At 43.9% G+C, this 20,320-nt stretch overlaps 1 protein-coding gene across 2 annotated transcripts in view; it reads left to right on the top strand.

The window, feature by feature from the left end:
• The window catches only part of galnt7 (UDP-N-acetyl-alpha-D-galactosamine: polypeptide N-acetylgalactosaminyltransferase 7), a 99,345-nt gene extending 91,523 nt beyond the window's left edge, over positions 1-7,822 (top strand). For both annotated transcript variants that reach the window (XM_055632319.1, XM_055632317.1), the window contains exons 8-12: positions 469-591; positions 1,231-1,449; positions 1,714-1,812; positions 3,304-3,432; positions 6,019-7,822. In XM_055632319.1, the coding sequence (XP_055488294.1) occupies positions 469-591; positions 1,231-1,449; positions 1,714-1,812; positions 3,304-3,432; positions 6,019-6,156 (708 nt within the window). In that variant the 3' untranslated portion in view covers positions 6,157-7,822. The remainder of the gene's footprint in view (positions 1-468; positions 592-1,230; positions 1,450-1,713; positions 1,813-3,303; positions 3,433-6,018) is intronic.
• Positions 7,823-20,320: the final 12,498 nt, after the last annotated feature.

The raw sequence follows: 20,320 nt of genomic DNA, 5'->3' as shown, positions 1-20,320 counted from the left end.
GTAATCTGGGATGTAGACCATCAGGCCTTGGGGATTTATCTGCCTTCAGTCCCAACAGTTTACCTAACACCATTTCCTGACTAACGTGGATTCCCTTCAGTTCCTCCCTCCCACTAGATACTCAGTCCCTTAGTATTTTTGGGATAGGAAGATAGACACAAAATGCTGAAGTAACTCGGGCATGTGTGTGTTGTATATTTATGTTTACACACATTAAAACAAACAATAATATGACGAAAATACAAATTCAATGCTCCTTAGTCTATGTAGTCTTTGTAGCGCTGGCAGGTGGGACTAGTGTAGATGCGGTATGTGTGGTCGGCGTGGGCAAGTTGGGCCAGAGAGCCTGTTTCCACGCTGTATGACTCCATGAGATAATGCCGAAATAGAATGCTATTGTTGGGAACAGCCGAAGATTTTTATTCCCACCCAATAACTTTTCCTTTTGTCTTGTTCATGTCCTTGCAGATATGGCAGTGTGGAGGAAAATTGTTATTTGTACCATGCTCTCGTGTTGGTCATATTTACCGTTTGCATGGGTGGGCAGGGAACCCACCACCAGCTTACGTAGGATCATCTCCAACCTTAAAGGTATGTCTCCATCCAATTAGCCGACTATATGTGTATGCTGAATGATCTTCGCGAAATCTTAAATGGAAATGTCTACATTTATAATACTGCCAGAATTTCCATCATTCAGTGTTTAAATTCCTCTTCGCCCACCAGTTTTTGGTCCACTTGAAACCTTAACCACCCCCCTCCCCCGGAAGTCTCACAAAAAATATTGCGCCTTGGCCGGGTGAGGCCAATCTCAACCGCACCGGGACGTCTGCGCCGATCAGTGAGTCGAATTTGTCCCCTGCAGCCGGGGCTTTAACTCCGGCCTGGCCCGAGCCAGCAGATCCGTTCCTATAGCCGACTTCCGAGGCTGAATTTGCGGGACGTGGGAGGAAACTGGAGCACCCGGAGGAAACCCGCGCAGTCAGAGAGAGAATGTGCAAACTCCGTAAAGACAGCACCCTAGTTCAGGATTGAACCCGGGTCTCTGGTGCTGTGAGGCAGCAGCTCTTCCAACCACACCACTGTACCACCCTTAATATTTCTAACATGGTTTTCCTTTCTCTCAATGAGTAAATGTTAAGGCAACAATTTTCTGTTGCGTCAATTAATTTTGCACAGGAGATAGCTTTGCTGGTCATGCAATTAATATATCACCATTATTCTTCACAGAATTACGTTCGCGTAGTAGAGGTATGGTGGGATGAATATGCCGACTATTTTTATGCAAGTCGTCCCGAAACAAAAGCCATGGCTTATGGAGATATAACACCACTGAAGAAGTTTCGTGAGGAACACCACTGCAAGAGTTTTAAATGGTTCATGGAAGAGATAGCTTATGACATTCCAGAACACTACCCACTACCAGCTAAAAATATAGAATGGGGAGAGGTAAAATTACTAATTCACTCTAGATTAATTTACATTCTCCAAAATGTTAGCTATGTCGCAATAAATTGCACTATTGCCTGCAGGTGTATGAAGGCGGTGTGTGAATGGTGTCACTGGTAGAGTCATAGAGGCACACATCGTGTTTAGTAATGTTTGCTGAAATAATCAAACATTCGTTAAGGTATAGCCTTAAGCTTGACTTGGTTCAATAATTACATGCCCTTTACCACACCAGCTTTACGGATCATTCACCTTTAATTTCAGATCAGAGGACACGAAACTGATTATTGCATTGACAGCATGGGCCACACCAATGGTGGATTTGTCGAGCTGGGGCCTTGCCATAGAATGGGAGGAAATCAGGTAATCCTAGTCAGCTTCAAAATAAAAGGTGAAGAAGTTCAATGTAACCATTGCAGCAAGCAGAACTGAGCAAGAAATCTATAACGTTATGTTACCATATCAGACTTGCTAGTTTGGCACTGGCTGTACTGAGATTTAGCGGCGCAAGGAAGTGAATGGATGCCTGAGAATCACCGCTGGATGCTCAAATGCAAAATACTGCAGCTGCTGCAAAGATCTGAGATTGAAACAGAACATGCCAATTCTCAGCAGCTCAAACAATGTTTCTGGAGTAAAAAGCAGAATTATGTTTCAGGCCAAGGAGCTTTTATTGGAACTGGAATTTACACCAGTTCCGATGAAAAGTTCAACCACCAACTCTGGTTTCTTTCTCCACAAATGCTGGCGGACCTGCTCTCAAGCGTTTCCCCCATGACTGCAGCGTGCAGGGTGATTTGCAGCGTTCTGGTTAGTTGAACACAGATGGATCATAGACAACCTGGCGCTTTATTCTCGTTGTATCTGGTGCAGTTTTGTCATGAAAAGTGGTTAGACCTCAACAATGAATCATTGGGTAATTCCAGCTAAATAACAATTTCAATCTAAGATCTTGGTTTAAAACCTGTACTGCCAGAAGAAAGCTACCAAACTAGATATGGTAGAAACTGCTACTGAAATGGGGGCTGAGAAAACATTTAAATAATTTTACCTTTCTTTTGCGTTTGTATTTCAATGATACGATTGTTTTCCCTATCCAAGGAGAATGTAGTATGCCATCCAACTTCTCCGTTTTTAATGGCTTCACTCTTTAGTGGGCATTGACTACATAGACTTTAACAAGGCCTTTGATCGGGTCTTGCATGGTAGGCTGTTCCAAAAGATCAGAAAATTTGGGATCTCGGGTGAGATAGCAAATTGAATACAAAATTGGGTTGGTGGTAGAAGGCAGAGGATGGTAATGGAGGGTTATGGGTGGTGAATCTCTGGAACTCTCTGTCACAGAATGTAGTTGAGGCCTGTTCATTGGCTATATTTAAGAGGGAGTTAGATGTGGCCCTTGAGGCTAAAGGGATCAGGGGGTATGGAACAAAAGCAGGTACAGGATACTGAGTTGGATGATCAGCCATGATCATATTGAATGGCGGTGCAGGCTCGAAGGGCCGAATGGCCTACTCCTGCACCTATTTTCTATGTTTCTATGTTATTTTTAACTGATAGTCTGAGAGGCAAATGCTTCTTCATTGTAAGATGAAGCCTAGTGTGTTAAGTCCGATGCATTTTGTCTTCCTTTTAATCTGCTCAAATCCTGTGAAAATGATTCCCAATGTCACATTGTTTACCACTTTGCTTATTGGGCAAGTTTGGCAACTACTCTCAAATAGACTTGTAAGGTCATAATGACTGAAAACCAAGAAACGTTCCTGTAATTGCCAAGTTATTGTGGTCATGGATTTATAGTAATGAAAAGAAGAAAAAGTACTTGAAGCATCATAAACTGAATGTTATTTTCAGCTGTTTCGAATCAACGAAGGCAATCAATTGATGCAGTACGACCAGTGCTTGACCAGAGGAGCTGATGGTTCAAAGGTTATGATTACACACTGTAATATGAATGTATATAAAGAGTGGCAGTATATAAAGGTAAGGTCAATGTTATTAGCACCAGTTTGTTGTAAGATTGAGCAGTCTGGAGCTCTCTTCCATAGAAGTAACGAAGCTGATGTGGAATCAGATTGAGGTGCTTAGGTTAAAGGAAATTATACTAGACAGAACGAACCTGTTTCGACCTGTGGGAGAGTCGTCTTGATTAAGTTATAAATATAATACAGCCACTAAGAAAAAAAGAAAAGAAAAATAAGAAACTTATTTGCCCAGAGAGTTGCAAGTAACAGAAATGTATTATCGTGAGGAGCAGCCATGGTGAAAATGAAAGGTAGATTGCAGGGGAAACAAGGAGGAGAATAGAAAGGTGTGCTGATGGGCAGAGAGTGACAAGAGATTTGTACAAGGTGGGACATATGGCATGGTCCTGTGCTATATTTTCTATCTAATTTTACAAAGTTTACCCTTAGTTTTCACTTGTAAATGCAAAAATGTTTAACCTGTTGGCTATGATGAACTGCAAACTGTTTTATATTCTTAGTTTCATTTTAATATATCAATCCTAAAATTAATGAGACCTGCAACATGCTGTTTCAAAATGAAAGTTTCTGAAAGTGTACAAAGTGCTGGAGAAGTTCACCCTGAAGAAGGGACCCGACCCGAAACATCACCTATCCATGTTATCCTGAGTTGCTGCCTGACCAACCTGCTGAGTTACTCCAGCATTTTTGGTACCTTCGATTTTCCCACATCTGCAGTTCCTTCTTAAACATGCTGCCTGACCCGCTGAGTTACTGCAACTTTTTGTGTCCTTTTGTGTAAGCCAGCATCTGCAGGTCCTTGTTTCTACACTCTATAAATACTATATTACTGTGGGAAAACCCATAATAAAATGTCAGTACAGTACCTTTGGTGATGCAGTGAGAAGTTTGTTCGAAGTTAAAACCGATACTTAGTCTTGAACATTTCAAAGCCCTTTGCACATTTAAAATATGTGCCCTCTCCTCTCAGTAGGTTGCATCTGCATTTCCACTTCTATACCTTTACTGAATTTACCCATTTGGTCCCCTTCCTTATTACTTCCATTCCCACAAGTGAGCATCTCTCCATCCTCACCAAACATACAGCATTTTATGTCCACTGAAAATCCTAGCCTACTCAATGCACCCTTCCTAGGCAAACGATCTAGTTGACCATCAAGAAACTATCTGGGTAGGAAGGAACTGCAGAACCTGGTTTATGCTGATGTTGGAGTAACTCTGCGGGTCAGGTAAAGAATTAGGTGATGTTTCGGGTTGGAACCCTTCCCTCAGATGGCCCGAGGAAATGTGTAGGGAGTGGTTAGAAAGTGGGATAACATAGAACTGGTGTGAATGGGTAATTGATATTCGGCATGGACTCAGTAGGTTAAGGGACCTGTTTCCATGCTGTATCTATAAACTAAACTAAACTAAATAAGGGGAACAAAATTGGCCTCAAACTCGCTGTGCAATCGTAACAATACTCAAGCCCTTCCAATGAAGGCCAATGTGTTATTTGCTGTTTAAATACACTGCACTTCCTTGTTGACTCAGTTATCGACGTTTTTTTAAAAATTATATTGCCCTGTGCTGCTTTCTTTTGCTGTCTCTCTCCATTTTGGACATTGTTCTGTGTTTTGATTCCTACTTCAGAAGTGTGTGATATCACACTTCAAATTACATTTGGTAAGTTTTTGTGGAACCTATCAGTCCAAATACCCATTGCAGGAGACCTCTTACCTAAATTCGTGTCACGAGCAAACATGGATATCTTCCACTCTGCTCCCTCTTCTAAGCCATTAATATAGATCATAAAATAATCGAGGGCCAAGGATTGATCCTTGAGGCATTCTCATCAGTTAAAATTTTCCAGCCTGAAAAAGATCATTTTATACCAATTCTACCTTCTAAGTGATGGTGTGTAGGAAGAAACCGCAGATGCTTGTTTATAGCGAAGATAGACAGAAAATGCAGTGTAATTCAGCAGTCAGGCAGCATCTCTGGAGAAAAGGAATAGGTGACGTTTCGGGTCAGAACCCTTCCTCAGGACACCATTGTAGCACAGTTACAACTTAAGGTGTGCATCATGCCTCTACAAGGCTTTTAGATTGGCAAAGTACAGCAGTAACTCAGCAGGTCAGGTAGCACCTCTGGAGAAAAAGATAGGCACGTGGATAAGCAGGGAATGGAGGGATATGGTGCAGGTAAATGAGATTAGTTTATCTTGGCATCATGATTCAGTATGGAAACTAGGAAGAATTTCTTTAGCCGAAGGGTGGTAAACTTGTGGAATTCATTGCCGCAGATGGCGGTGGAGGCCGTCATTATGTTTAAAGCCGAGATTGATAGGCTCTTGATTAGCAAGGGTGTCATAGGTTACGGGGGAGAAGGCAGGAGAGATGAGAATAAAGTTGAGAGGGTAAAATCGATCCAGCATGATCAAATGGCAGAGCAGACTCTCAAGGATCCTAGTGGCCTAATTCTTCTCATATGTTTTATGATCTTCTGATGATAGGCATAAGCATTGTGAGCCAAACGGCCTGTTCCTTTGCTGTATTGTTCTATGTTCTCGAGTAGAATGTGATCTCTCTATCTTTCCTTTCAGACATTGCACAGATTCACACACATTCCTACGGGCAAGTGCTTAGACCGCTCCGAAGTGCTTCACCAGGTTTTCATCTCAGATTGTGATTCTGCCAAGACCTCGCAAAAGTGGGAGATGAATAACCTTCTTGCAGTGTAGTTTGTCATGTAAATGTACAAGATGGAGAATTATCTGTATATTGCTGCAAAAAATATGTACAGCTCAGTGTGTAAATATTTTTTGACACACTTTCGATGAAGAATCTAGAAAAATTGTGATTATGTAATGGTCAAAATTATGCAATTACAAAATTACAATATAATTTTTTTAAATATCTTGAAAATTCTTAGATGTTTACAACTTATTTTGCTGTTATTTTGACACACTTTCCCTTAGTAATAAGGTGCAATCCAATTCTTTGGGGGATAACACTCAGGGGCACTGAACATTGGTGGCTTTTCCTCAATAAGTACTTTGTAATCAGGATCAACTAATTTCCCCAATAAAACGAGAGCTGAATTTTAAGTTCCGAACTTTTCAGTATATTTGGTGTACGTTCATCACAGAGAGCCCGACAATTGGGGTTTTTTTTCCAAATTTGTTTTTAATCCAATAACTATTGTCTTAATCATCTCCAATCTTGGACATTGAGAGTGATTATCTGTGATGTCTAATGGCTCTTGCTCAGTCTTTTACAAATTTTCCAGTGTAGGGAAAGTGGGAATGGGAATAGGGGTTGGGTTATTGGTGGGCAGGGTGGTGTTCTTTGCACTTATCAACTTGATTCTAACATTGTCAGTTGCCAACAAGAAAGGTGCTATTATCGCTACAAACATTGAATATTATAAATAGACATTACATTCTTTTCACGGACAAGTACAGAGATGGGATACACTAAGACGTTCTCCTAGTGAATCCCGAAAGTCCCTTTCTGACCAGTGACACCAGCCCCTGCTTCATCTGACACCCAGTTGAAGACCTATGAGCTCTCCTATGAGTGAAAGAGATTGAACAATTCATATTTTCAGCATTGATCTCAGAATTCTCTTCCAATATCTCAGCTGGCTTGGGTTCAGATCTTTGATACTTTGACCTTTTTACACAGTAGAGCTCTAAAAACCATGTGCTGCTTTGTAACCACTCTATTTATTGAAAGAATGAATATTTATCTTGAAGTATTTGTAGTTTATGTTGATTCCTGAACTCGCATTGCCGTTTTTACACATCTTGGGTTTGTTGTGCAAAGTTCGTTTACACAGATGACAGTTTCCTCCAAATGCTTTTGTGTAAAATTGTTGCCATATATCAATGGGGAAATTAGCTGGCCTGAATTACTCTGTACCATACAAAATATATTTTTCTATAATGTACTTGAATGTTGGTCGGAATAAAGGTGTACTTTAATGTCATGGCTGCAGCAGTTGATCACAGGGAATGTAAGTTTGTTTTTTTTCTTAACCATTGCCACGTTAAAGAGATGAATTTCTTAAAGTTACTGTGCTATTTAAGTCCAGCACAGGTGATCTGTAAATGATTGAAGAGCAGGTTAAAAAATCATCTGCCAAAACACACCCTTGATAATGCATCTATGTACGGCATTGTTGTGCAAGGTTTATTCTTTTGGTTATATACAAGCATTGACAAACAAAATAATCCCACAAATGGAAATTCCTGTACATACTGAAAAATGGGGATGACTTTAGCAGGCTAAAATTTGGGGTGGAAATGGTATCCAAATTTTTTCAAAAATCAAAACTACTGTTCGTTTTTGCTGTACATTTGTTCTGAAATTGTCACCAAGCCAAATAAAACGAACTACAACATGCATGCACTGTCTTTGCCAATGTTCAATGTTCATAGTTTCCAAAGTCAAGGGGCCATAAAATGCAAGATAGCGACTAATAAATAGTGAGGAATTTGGGACAGACCCCTTTCACTGGAGGGGGGTGGAAAAGTGGTCCCCTGAACCACGTCGTCATTTAGAGAGATATTATAAATTCCAGTAAGCTATTAAGTAAAATATGGTCATGCTTATAGTTTGAAGAAGTGGGGGGAAGCTCGTGTGAAGAATGGATCAAAGATAGACACAAAAGGCTGGAGGAATAGGTGAGGTTTCGGGTCGAGACCCTTCAGAATGGATCAGATGTGTTGAAAAGCTGAAAGATATTCCCCTTGTTTGTAATTTTTAAACTGCCCAAGCAGTTTAAAACTTCATCCAGCCTATGTGAGATCCAGCGATGCTAAGCATCACAAATTCTCTTGCTGGAACAGACCTACTGCATGTGAACTTTGAAGCCAAGCCACAAGAACAAATAATTGCCATGGTACTTGGTTTCACCCACATTAATTCAATTTTGAAAGTGGCTGTGAATTAGCATAAGAAATCTGCTTTTCTTCTGGTGGCACAGCGGTAGAGTTCCTGCCTTACAGCACCAGAGGCTGTCTGCATGGAGTTTGTACGTTCTCCCCGTTACTGCGTCGGTTTTCCCCCGGTGCTCCGGTTTCCTCCGCCACTCCAGACATTTGTATGTTAATTTGGCTTTGGTAAAAATTGTACATTGTCCCTAGTTTGTAGGTTAGTGTTAGTGTGTGAGGATCGCTGGGCCAAATGGCCAGTTTCCGTTCTGTAACTCCAAATCAAAAAACTAAAATCAAGAAACATGGGTATGGCTTTAATTTTACTCTTCCCATGAACTTGGTCCATTCACGTGATATTTTTCATCACAATTTCCCCTCACCAAAAAGATCAGGGCAAAGGGGCTGAGGATTTTCTTGTGCAGCATCATATTTTGGTGATACCATGAAGGGGATTGTTTTAATACAGTTAATAATATCTGTAGTGCATAGACAAATCGCCTGGCGGAATCATGTTTAATATTTTTCAGTACAAACGATTGGTCCGGTTTAAAGTTGTCGACCAGATTTCCTTTTCAATTTGGGTGGCAAGATATTCAAAGGAAGATAGCGAGAAAGAGCAGGAGTAGCCTGGACCTTGACCTTGCTCTGCCATTCAGCAAATCCTCAGCTGATCTGATCTTGCACCATTCCCAAACCAATTCATCCCTCCAACATCCAAAAACCACACCCTCAACGACAGAACGGCCACAGCTCCATTATTCAGGAACTTCCCATTATTCAGGAAGGCCTCTTGGTCCTAAAGATGTTTTAAGTTCAAGTTTACATTTATTGTCACTGTGCCAATTGGTGCAGTGACACTGAGGGAAGGCAATAAAGTTCAGTCATCTTCCTTCCTCTTTGTTCCCCGTGGTCGGGACCTCCGCAGTTGCCGCTACGGCGGCCCGATGTTCAGGCCCTCTCGCCGGGATGATCGAAACTCCGACGTCGGAACGGAAGAACATTCTCAGCGGCTTGGAGTTTCCGAATCGGCCACTTCCTACAGGAGACCGCGGCTCCCGAAGTCTTCAGGCCGAGCTGGGCGGAGATTCAACACTGGCGGCCCTCGGCAAAGGGATCCCAGGACTCCGCGATGTTAAGGTCAACGCTGCCCGCGGCTGGAAGCTCCGCAGACCACAGCTCCATGGTGTTAAAATCGGCAGCCCCAGCACTCCGGAGCTCCACACGGCGACCCCAGCAAGGCATCGCCTGCTCCGCGATGGTACTTCAGTGCTGTGCCGCTGCTGAAGCTGAAGCTCTGGCCGGTCTCCGGCAGGAAAGGCCGCACCAATCCAGATGGTAGGATTAAATTTTTTTTTCTATTTTTAATTTTGTTTAAGAAACATTTAGGCAGGTACATGGATAGGACAGGTTTAGAGGGACATGGGCCAAACCTAGGCAGGCGGAACTAGTATAGATGGGACATGTTGGTCGGAGTGGGCAAGTTGGGTCGAACGGTCTGTTTCCATGCTGCAGGACTCTATTACTGAAATTCTTTTTTGGATCTTTCGTGTTTATGACGAGTTCGAAACCCAGGAGCATACCAAACTAATCTACTCTCCTCATGCAACCCATTAGTTTATTTTAGAGATACAGTGCAGAAACAGGCCTCTCAGCCTAGCGAGTCCACGCCAGCCAGCAATCCCCGTACACAAGCATAATCCTACACACTAGGGACAATTTACAGTTTTACTGAAGCCAATGAACATACAAACCTGAGACAGACAGAAAAAAGCTGGAGTAACTCAGCAGCACAGGCAGCATCTCTGGAGAGAAGGAATGGGTGACGTTTCGGGTCGTGATCCTTCTTCAGACGTCACCCATTCCTGCCCTCCAGAGATGCTGCCTATCCCGTTGAGTTACTCCAGCCTTTTGGGTCTATCTTCAGTTTAGACCAGCATCTGCAGTTGCTTCCTACACAACCTACAAACCAGCAAGTCTTTGTTGTGTGGGAGGAAACGGAAGCACTCGGAAGAAACCCACACAGTCACAGGGGCAAAGTATAAACTGTGTACGGATAACACCTGTAATCAGGATCGAACCTGGGCCTCAGGTGCTGTAAGGCAGTAACTCCACTGCTGCGCCACAGTGCCGCCCTTGGCTGTGATATTTCAGCTAAAGTTATAGAGTCACAGTCGTACAGCGCAGAAACAGGCCCTTCAGCCCACCACGTCCATGCCAGCCTTTTTGCTCAGCTACACCCATCTCAAATGCCTTCAAGGCTGGGGAACCAACAGAACTGCAAAAAAGACACCAAGTGCTGGAGTAACACAGCGGGTCAGGCAGTATATCTAGAGAACATGGAAAGATGACGTTTTGGGTTTGGGACCCTTCTTCAGTCTGATTGTGTTGTGGGGGGGGGGGGGGGGGGGGGGTTATAAAACTGGAAGACAGGAGGGGCTGGGCAAAGCCTGGCATGTAATAGATTGATACAGGTGATGGGGGTGGGTGTTGATAGGCAGATGGTTGACAAAGACCAATCCATGTTCTCCAGAGATGCTGCCTGACCCACTGAGCTACTCTTGTGTCCTTTTTTTGTAAACCAGCATCTGCAGCTCCTTGTTTCTACATTTATGTAAACAAGAAATGGGAAGAAAACTGGAAGAAAATTCCAAAGAAAATTAGTTTAGCTCAGTGTCACATGTCCCGAGGTACAGCAAAAGGCTTTTGTTGCATGCTAACCAGTTAGTGGCAAGACAATCGAGCCATCTATTACTACTAGTACTACCTGTACTATTACTAAACTAGTACTGTACTATTACTACCATTACTACCTTTCTTTATTCTGGAGACAGAACCCATTCATACATATACCAGCTGTATTCCAGTGTGCTGCATGCACCCTGACCTTGAAAGTGTTACAAGATAGTGTGGTTCATATAAAGAGTGACACTGCTGCTTCCACTGAATCTAATACATGTTCCACTTTTGTAGGAATCAATAATACATGCCAACAAGCATGACGGGTTAAATATCCATTTGGGATTACGTTTAACCAGAGAATACAGGAAATATTAAACTTGAAAATTTACTGCTCAGCTTTTCAGAATTGCAACCTTGACACAGCCCTTTCTATATTTGTTTTGGCTATGTTTGCAGCACTGGATCCTATGTTAACAATATTTCTCAGTGTTGTATCAACTGAATTGTTATTATCATACACTACCTTAAAGTTATATCATCGGTTATTTTTTATAATTGAAAATGCCTGATGTTTTGCCAAAAAAAAATCAAATATAATAAGGGTGGCACGGTGGTAACGTTGTTACAGCGCCAAAGACTCGGGCTCGATCCTGACAAAGGGTGCTGTCCGTTCTCCCTGTGACTGCGTGGGTTTTCCCCAGATACTCTGGTTTCCCCCCACACTCCAAAGATGTGCAGGTTTGAAGGTTAATTTGGCTTTGGTAAAAAACTGTTCTTAGTGTGTAGGTGTACAGGGTGATCGCTGTTCGGCGCAGACTCGGTGGGCCAAAGGTTCTGATCCCTGATGTATCTCTAAACTAAACAAAACAAGTTCTCCTCTTTACACTTCAATTTCAATTTTTAAAATAACTCTCCTCCCGCCAGCCCACAATTTCTTCCTCTCACCACAAGAACATCTAACCACTGTTCTTTAAACTTCTTTGTTGTTTAGTAGACTTTAGACATACAGAGCGGAAACAGACCCTTTGGCCCACTGAGTCTGGAGACCAGTGATCACCCCGTACACTAGCACTCTTCTATACATTGGGACAATTTACAATTTCACCAAAGTCAATTAACCAATACTTCTTTGGAGCGTGGGAGGAAACCGGAGCACTCAGAGAAAACCCACACGGTCACAGGGAGAACTCCATACAGACAGCACCCATAGTCAGGATCGTACCCGGGTATCAGTGTCACAGTGTGTGTGTGTGTGTGTGTGTGTAGAGCTGTGCATGTGTGTGCATGTGCGCGTGTGCGTAGAGCTGTGTGTGAGCATGTGTGCGCCTGTGTGTAGAGCTGTGTGTGTGTATGTGTGTGCGTAGAGCTGTGTGTGTGTATGTGTGCGTAGAGCTGTGTGTATGTGCGTGTGTGCGTAGAGCTGTGTGTGTGTATGTGTGTGTAGAGCTGTGTGTGTATGCATGTGCGCGTGCCTGTGTGTAGAACTGTGTGTGCGCGCGTGTGTGTGCATGTGAATGCGTCTGCGTGGGTGCAGTGCTCTGTGTGTGCACTTGCACGTGTGTGCACGTGCACTTGCGTGTGTGTATGTGTGCATGCATGTATGTGTGTCTGTGTCTGTGTTTGTGTGAATGACTAGAAGACTGCAAGTTTCCGGTCAAATATTCAGAAAAGTTGCACATTACAAGAATATTATAATCTGGTAAAGTTATACCCTGAGACGGACTCAATGTGTTAATGGACTCAGCAGGCTGTATCTCTGGAGGCAATGGATGATGACGTTTTGGGTAGGGACCCTTGGGGATTATATTTCCTTGTCAATCTGAAGAAGGATCCTGACTCGAAACGTCACCTATTCTTCTTCTCCAGAGATGCTGCCTGACCCACCTGAATTACTGTCCTGTCTGAGTTACTCCAGCATTTAGTGTCATTACATCTAATTGTTCACACGGCTAGGAGTGAATAAAATTGATCTTATACATGTTATTTGTATGTAACTATATTTAATAATGTGTTTTTCTGGAGAAACTGCTTCCCTTTCATGGTTAATTGCCGTAGATTATTTTGTCTATAAGTAACACTTTATCCAAAATAAATAGATGTTGAAGTGCAAAGGAAGGGCAGAGAATGTAGTCAGCGGAGTGGGTTTCACTGTCTATTATCAAGAATACCTGAGGGTATATGACATCAATAAGCATCGCTGCTGTATTGGATTTACAAATGCTAATTTTGTTTAGTTTAGAGATACAGCATTGAACCAGGCCCTTTGGCCCTCCGAGTCCACTCCGACCAGCGATCACATATACACTAGTTCTATCCTACACACAGGGGATAATTTACAGAAGCCAATGGACCTACAAACCTGCACGTCTATGGAATATGGGAGGAAATCAGAGCATCCGGAGAAAACCCACGCAGTCACAGGGAGAACGTACAAACTCTGTACAGAAAGCACCCTTTGTCAGGATCAAACCTGGGTCTCTGGCGCTGTAAGGCAGCAACTATCGTTTTGCTACTATGCCATTCGAGTGAATTACTGGGAAGGCAGAGAGTAAATTTAAGATAGTTAGATTAACAAATTATAGCAATCTAAGGATGCAGAGTTCTTGCAGGAAAGAGGCAATGAGGTAAAGGTTAGTCAATCGTATTGAATGGCAGAGGAGCCACAGGAACTGAATGACCAGCCCCTGCTTCTATTTCTAATACAGAAACACTTCTTTAACCACATCCTCACCAAGCTACCTGTTGTAGATGTTGCCAACACAACATCACATGAAGAACTGACCACTACACAGTTCTTGTGAAGGTAGAAACCCACATTAGTACTGATTAGTCCGGGTGTCAGGGATTATGGGGAGAAGGCAGGTGAATAGGGTTGAGAGGGAGAGATAGATCAGCCATGATTGAATGGTGTAGTAGACTTGATGAGCCGAATGGCCTTATTCTGCTCCCATCCCTTATGAGCTGATGACACCAAACTTCTTACTGATGGCACGGTCTATTGTTCTCATCCATGGCTAATGAAGCAAGCATAGCATATGCCTCCTTTTCCACCTGTCTACGCTGTCACCTTCAAGGTTAGTTTAGTTTATTGTTTATTGTCACATGTACCGAGGTACGGTGAAAAGCTTTTGTGGCATGCTAACCAATCAGCGGAAAGACAATACATGATTATAATCGAGCCATCCAGGGTATACAGATAAATGATAAAGGGAATAAAGTGACTAACATTTAGTGCAAGATAAAACCAGTAAAGTCGGTTCAAAGATAGCATGGTTCAGTTGCCTGATAACAGCTGGGAAGAAACTATCCCTGAATCTGGAGGTGTGCATTTCCGCACTTCTGTACCTCTTGCCTGACGGGAGAGGGGAGAAGAGAGAGTGGCCAGAGTGTGACTCGTCTTTGATTGTGCTGCTGGCCTTGCCGAGGCAGCGTAAGGTGTAAATGGAGTCAATGGAAGGGAGGTTGGTATGTATGAAGGTATGGTTTGGGATATTCAATGGTGCTTTTATAGTCACATGTGTGAAGTGCAGACACACAGTGAAATCCTTTTTAGCAAACAGTCCAGTGGAGTATTACCATACCCAAGCACATGCCTGATTAGCAAGTGGACAGAAATAGTCCACTGATTCTGCATGCACCAAATCAAAGTCCAGTCCGCGTCCTGGATGTTATGAGCGTTGTTCATTCCAGCAAACCCAGGCTGCTGCAGGGTTCTAGCTACACCTTCCTTGGCCGTGTGGATCGACAGCGAACCCAGGTCCCTCTCCTCTCCCGCAGCCAATCTTAATAAATTCCAGGGACTGAAGGACCTGCCCATGTTTCTATTTCTAATACACAATATACTTATTTGGCCACATCCTCATCAAACTACCCATTGTAGATATATCCACACACCACATCATTCGAAGAAGTGACCACTGTACAGTGCTTGTGGAGGTGGACAGGCAACTTCTCACTGACGGCCCGGCCCATTGTTCTCATGCCATGGCTAATGAAGCAAACATACCATAGGCTATTTCTACCAGCCTTTGGGTAAAGCTTTGGACTTTCCACGAGATCCCTTTGTTTCTCAATACTCCTGGGGGCCCTACCTCTTAACGGGTATGCCCCATCTTTATTTGACCTCCAAAAATGTGTCATTGCCACTTTTCCAGGTTAAATTCCACCTGCTATCGCTCTTCCCATTTATTAGCTCATCAATATCTTTTTGTAGCCTCAGACTATCAGAACGCCACTAATTTTAGTGTCAACTGAAAACTATCTAACCATAGGCTCCCGACCCAAAATGTTTAGTTTTTGCGTGATATACAGTCACGCAACAAAGCTTTTTTGTTGCGTGATATACAGTCAATGAGAGGACTAGACATGATTACAATCAAGCTGTCCATAGTGTACTGATGCAAGATCAAGAGAATAACTTTTAGCACAAGATAAAGTCCAATAAAATCTGATTAAAGACAGTTCACCTATCTATGTTCTTCAACAATGCTACCTATGATTGAATGGCGGGCAGAATCGATGGGCCGAATGGCCTAATTCTGCTCCAATGTCTCATGAAATCGGAGCACACAGAGGAAATCTACACAGTCACAGGGAGAACTCCTCACAGACAGTCAGGACCAATCCCAGATCTCTGGCGCATTGACGCAACTGCTCTACCAGCTGCAACATTGTGTCGCATTTCATAGATCTGATTATGAATGATGGTGAATAATTAAACTGCTGATGGAAGATGATCCCGATGAAGAAGCCAAGCACGTGAGTGCTAAAGGCAGAACTAAAGCGTTATTCTGCTAGAAATACCGAAAGGATAAACCATCTTGTCTTCCAGAAAATAGACACAAAATGTTGGAGTAACTCAGTGGGTCAGGCAGTATCTCTGGAGGAAAAGGATGGGTGATGTTTCACATCAGGACCCTTCTTCAGAAACGCGAAACGTCACCTTTCTCTCCAGAGATGCTGCCTGAGATGGAATGACCCTAAACAGAACGTGCGAACTCCGTACAGACAGCACTTTCTTCTTCTTGCGAATGAAACATAAATAAACCAAAGGAATAGTTAGATGTTGAACAGCCAGGTTGTTGTGTCTGCGTCAATGTCTGCCAGGCCCTGAGCTCCATTTGGTGGGTGGTAGAGCGGGCACCCAGAGATGACATGGTTGGCTGTCTGTTATTCTGCTCCACATTCGCAGGCTGGGTTCTGACGGAGTCCCCATCTCCACATGCTGGCATTGAAACACCCAACTCCAGTACCAAGTCTGTTGAGCTTCACCCATGCTCCTGTGGGGAGGTCAGATCCTGGACAGCTTTTATCTGGTGAAGAGATGTAGCTGTGTAATGGAGATGAGGTTGCCTTCCACTCCTGTGACCACTTGGTGGCTATCCAGTGTGCTTTTGTCTCAGTTGGCTGGATTGATGCTAGGAGTTGTTTTCCATGTGCAGCAAAGGGGTGACGGGACTTCAGCCGGGGTGGCCTCTGCTCTCTGCTGATAGCCTGATGGAGGAGGTGAACTGGGTCCATGGCACGACAAGATAGTTGCTGCTTGCCTTCGGATCCCTGCAAGTTCCTGCAAGTATAGGAAGCTGCTCGACTGGAGTAGGTTGAAGGCACCCAGTGATGGTTCGCAAGGTGCTGTTCAAGCTCGTGTCTACCAGGCTAGTATGTCTGCTTCTACTCCATACGGGTGTGCAGTACTCAGCTGGAGCCTACACAAGAGCTAAGGCAGAGGTGCGAAGAGTTGATGGGCTGGCTCCCCAACTTGTTCCTGCCAGGCGTCGGTTGAGGCCGCTATGTGCCATGACCATGTCATGGAGACCAGCCAAGTGTTGACGAAATGTAAGCGACCTGTTCAGCTTTACGCCGAGGTAAGTGGTTGTTTGTTGGAAGTCAAAGTGCCTGTTGTTAACAAAGACAGCTAGCTCTCGCTTAGCTTCCTTGTTGTTTAGATGGAATGCTGTTGACACTGTTTTGCCTTCGCTCAGCTTTAGGCGCCACTGTCGTAGGTAAACTGCCAAAGTTCCCATGTCTTGACTCAAGGTGCTTTCGATTGTCTTCCACTCTTTGTGTCTCATCAGGATGGCTAGACAGCACCGGTAGCCAGGATCGAACCCGGGTCTCTGGTGCTGTAAGGCAGCAACTCTACCGCTGCACCAGTGTCTTCCTGAAACCCCTCCATCATGTATGTCATTCTCAACCAATTTTAATTCACTTCATATGATAACAAGAAGCAGCAACGGTTGTGACTCCAGACAGTATCTCACCTATGGGCCTGAATATTTGCACTCCAAATGAAATCATACTTCTGCCCAGTACAATTAACACATTGGCATCTACCGACAACGTGGGAAATCGGCCAGGTACACCTTGTTCACTGAAAGCATGTTGAACCAGTCAGGGTAATTAGCACCCAGTCAATCTACTTGCGTTCATCAGTAACGGCGCTACCAACAATAAACTGCTCACCGATGCTTAGTTTAGTCTTCAGCAGAGCCATTCAGTTCCAGACCTCATCACAGCCTTGGTCCAAGGACAGAGCAAAGCATTTCATTCCAAAGGTGAGATGAGATCAAAGGCAGCATTTGATCCAGTGTGGTATTGTGGCACCCAGGTAACCTCGGTCAGTGTGTTAATATTGTCCAAAATAAAGACACCATAAAATGGAGGATCCCTGCATTTGTCAGAATTGCTTAACTTTTGTCAGTGGAAATTTACAGGCTGTGGATGGCGCCGACCAGTCTGGGCATCAGATTGATATTTAAGGCTGTAGGATCTAGGTGTTCTCCTCATATCCCCTTAATTGATAAAATGTAGATATACTCTGCAAACAAACTTAAATGCATAAAATTGATTGGATCACTGCAAGAGCCTTGTATATATTGTAAATACTGCGGCTAGACAGTTACCCTGCTGTGTGTTGATTGGTTGAAATGTTAAGCCCTGTTTGGTTTGTTTGAATCCCAGGGATAAATGTTGCATTATTCAAGTTCTGTTAGCTTCTTCTGGAAGCTTCTCCTGCAACAATGTAAGGGGAATTCTGTTATTGGTTTGTGTAACTGTCAATAATGTATTGATGTAATTTGTTATGTTTGATTGGATTGTAAATACACCACCCTTCTGTAGTTCAGCCCCTCAAGGTTCAGGGACCTATAAAAGGCAGCCCCCACAAGGTCCTTTGTCGATGTTCTGGAAGAGCGCTTGAGACTGCGTGACCTTTTGGAGTGTTTCTGCTTGCACGAGGTTGAAGGGCTTGGCCAGGCAGATACAAGAATCGAACCTGCAGTGGTTTAGGTATCGTATAGGGTAATTTGTTGTGCTATCCAAAAATAAAGATTAGTTGTTCCAATGCTTCAATCAGTGGTTTATTGGCTGAACTATACTGGGGGGAAGCTTCGAAGGGCTTATTTACAAGTGGGCATGGTCAATGGAGTGGGTCTGAGGCTCATTTTAAGCTTGCCCTGGAAGGCCAGACAATAGACAATAGGTGCAGGAGTAGGCCATTCGGCCCTTCAAGCCAGCACCGCCATTCAATGTGATCATGGCTGATCATCCACAATCAACACCCCGTTCCTGCCTTCTCCCCATATCCGTTGACTCCGCTATTTTTAAAAGCTCTGTCAAGCTCTCTTTTGAAAACATCCAGAGAATTGGCCTCCACTGCCTTCTGAGGCCGAGAATTCCACACTCACAACTCTCTGTGTGAAAAAATGTTTCCTCATCTCCGTTCTAAATGGCTTAACCCTTATTCTTAAAATGTGGCACCTGGTTCTGGACTCCCCCAACATCGGGAACATGTTTCCTGCCTCCAGCGTGTCCAAACCCTTAATAATCTTATATGTTTCAATAAGATGCCCTCTCATCCTTCTAAATTCCAGAGTATACAAGCCCAGCCGCTCCATCCTATCAACATATGACAGTCCCGCCATCCCGGGAAGCAGAAGGAGGGACACGGCAAATCGGATGGACGCTGGACAAAGGGCCGGTAAAGTCAAAGTATCCTTTATTGTCATTCAGACCTTTTGGTCTGAACGAAATGTTGTTGCCTTCCAGTCATACATATAATAAAAATAACAAAACACACAATAAACACAAATTTAAAATAGGAGGTAGGAGGACGTCCGGTGGGGGGGGGGTTTAACCTCCCGCGTCTTTAAGGTCTGCTGAGGGAGGTGCCCTCTAAGGGCACGAAAGCTGAAGGACTGGAGAGGAGAAGGGCGGCTCGATGTTGGACCGTATGAGGGGGAGAGGCGGTTTGGCCGAGGCCGAGCCATGGAGAGATGGCAGGCTGCTGAGAATGAAGAGGGACCCTGCGGGGATGGGGGAGGGGGCTAATTGCCGGGAACAAAGAGGGACCCAGCGGTGGGGGGTGGGTGGGGAAGCGCTGCCAAGAACAAAAGGACCCCAGCAGTTTGGAGCCACTGAGACCATCGAGACTCTATTGAGTACTTTTCTAACTTGGTCGGTGCCAGATGCATGGCGACCCTTTGCATACTTTGTGTATTGTATGCAAAAACAAAGAATTTCACTGTACCTGCGTACATGCGACAATAATGTGAATCGTTGAATGTGATTGTGAATCATACATTGAATGAATGAATGAATGAATAAGTCTATTGGCCAAGTATGTGCACATACAAGGAATTTGCCTTGGTGCTCCGCTCACAAGTAACAACACGACATACAGTAAACAATTAAGTATAAAACATTAAACATTAAAACATTATAGTTTAAACATGTGAATTAAATAAAATACCAGAGCAAAAGGAGGCCACAGCCGTTTGGTTATTGAGTAGAGCTACTGCTGGTGGAAAAATGCTGTTTTTATGTCTGGCTCTGGCGGCTTTGACGGTCCGGAGTCGCCTTCCAGAGGGGAGTGATTCAAAGAGTTTGTGGCCAGAGTGAGAGGGGTCAGAGATGATCTTACCCGCTCGCTTACTAGCCCTTGCAGTGTAAAGTTTGTCAACGGGGGGAGGGTTGCAGCCAATAACCTCCTCACCTGATCGAACGATTCGCTGCAGCCTCCAGATGTCGTGCTTGGTGGCTGAGCTAAACCAGACCATGATGGAGAAGGTGAGCACAGACTCTATGATGGCCGTGTAGAATTGGACCATCATTGCCTGTGGTAGATTGTGTTTCCTCAGCTGCCGCAGGCCTCTGTGCGTCTTTTTGACTGTGGAGTCGATGGTGACCCCCCCCATTTAAGGTCCTTGGAGATGATGGTTCCAAAGAACTTAAAAGATTCCACAGATGTGACTGTGGTGTTGTTGTTGGTGAGTGGGAGGAGGGCAGG

This window comes from Leucoraja erinacea, chromosome 3 (assembly GCF_028641065.1).
Source record: "Leucoraja erinacea ecotype New England chromosome 3, Leri_hhj_1, whole genome shotgun sequence".
Taxonomy (NCBI): domain Eukaryota; kingdom Metazoa; phylum Chordata; class Chondrichthyes; order Rajiformes; family Rajidae; genus Leucoraja; species Leucoraja erinaceus.
The sequence above is the reverse complement of the archived record's forward strand: the minus strand, read 5'-3'. Positions and strand labels throughout refer to the sequence as shown.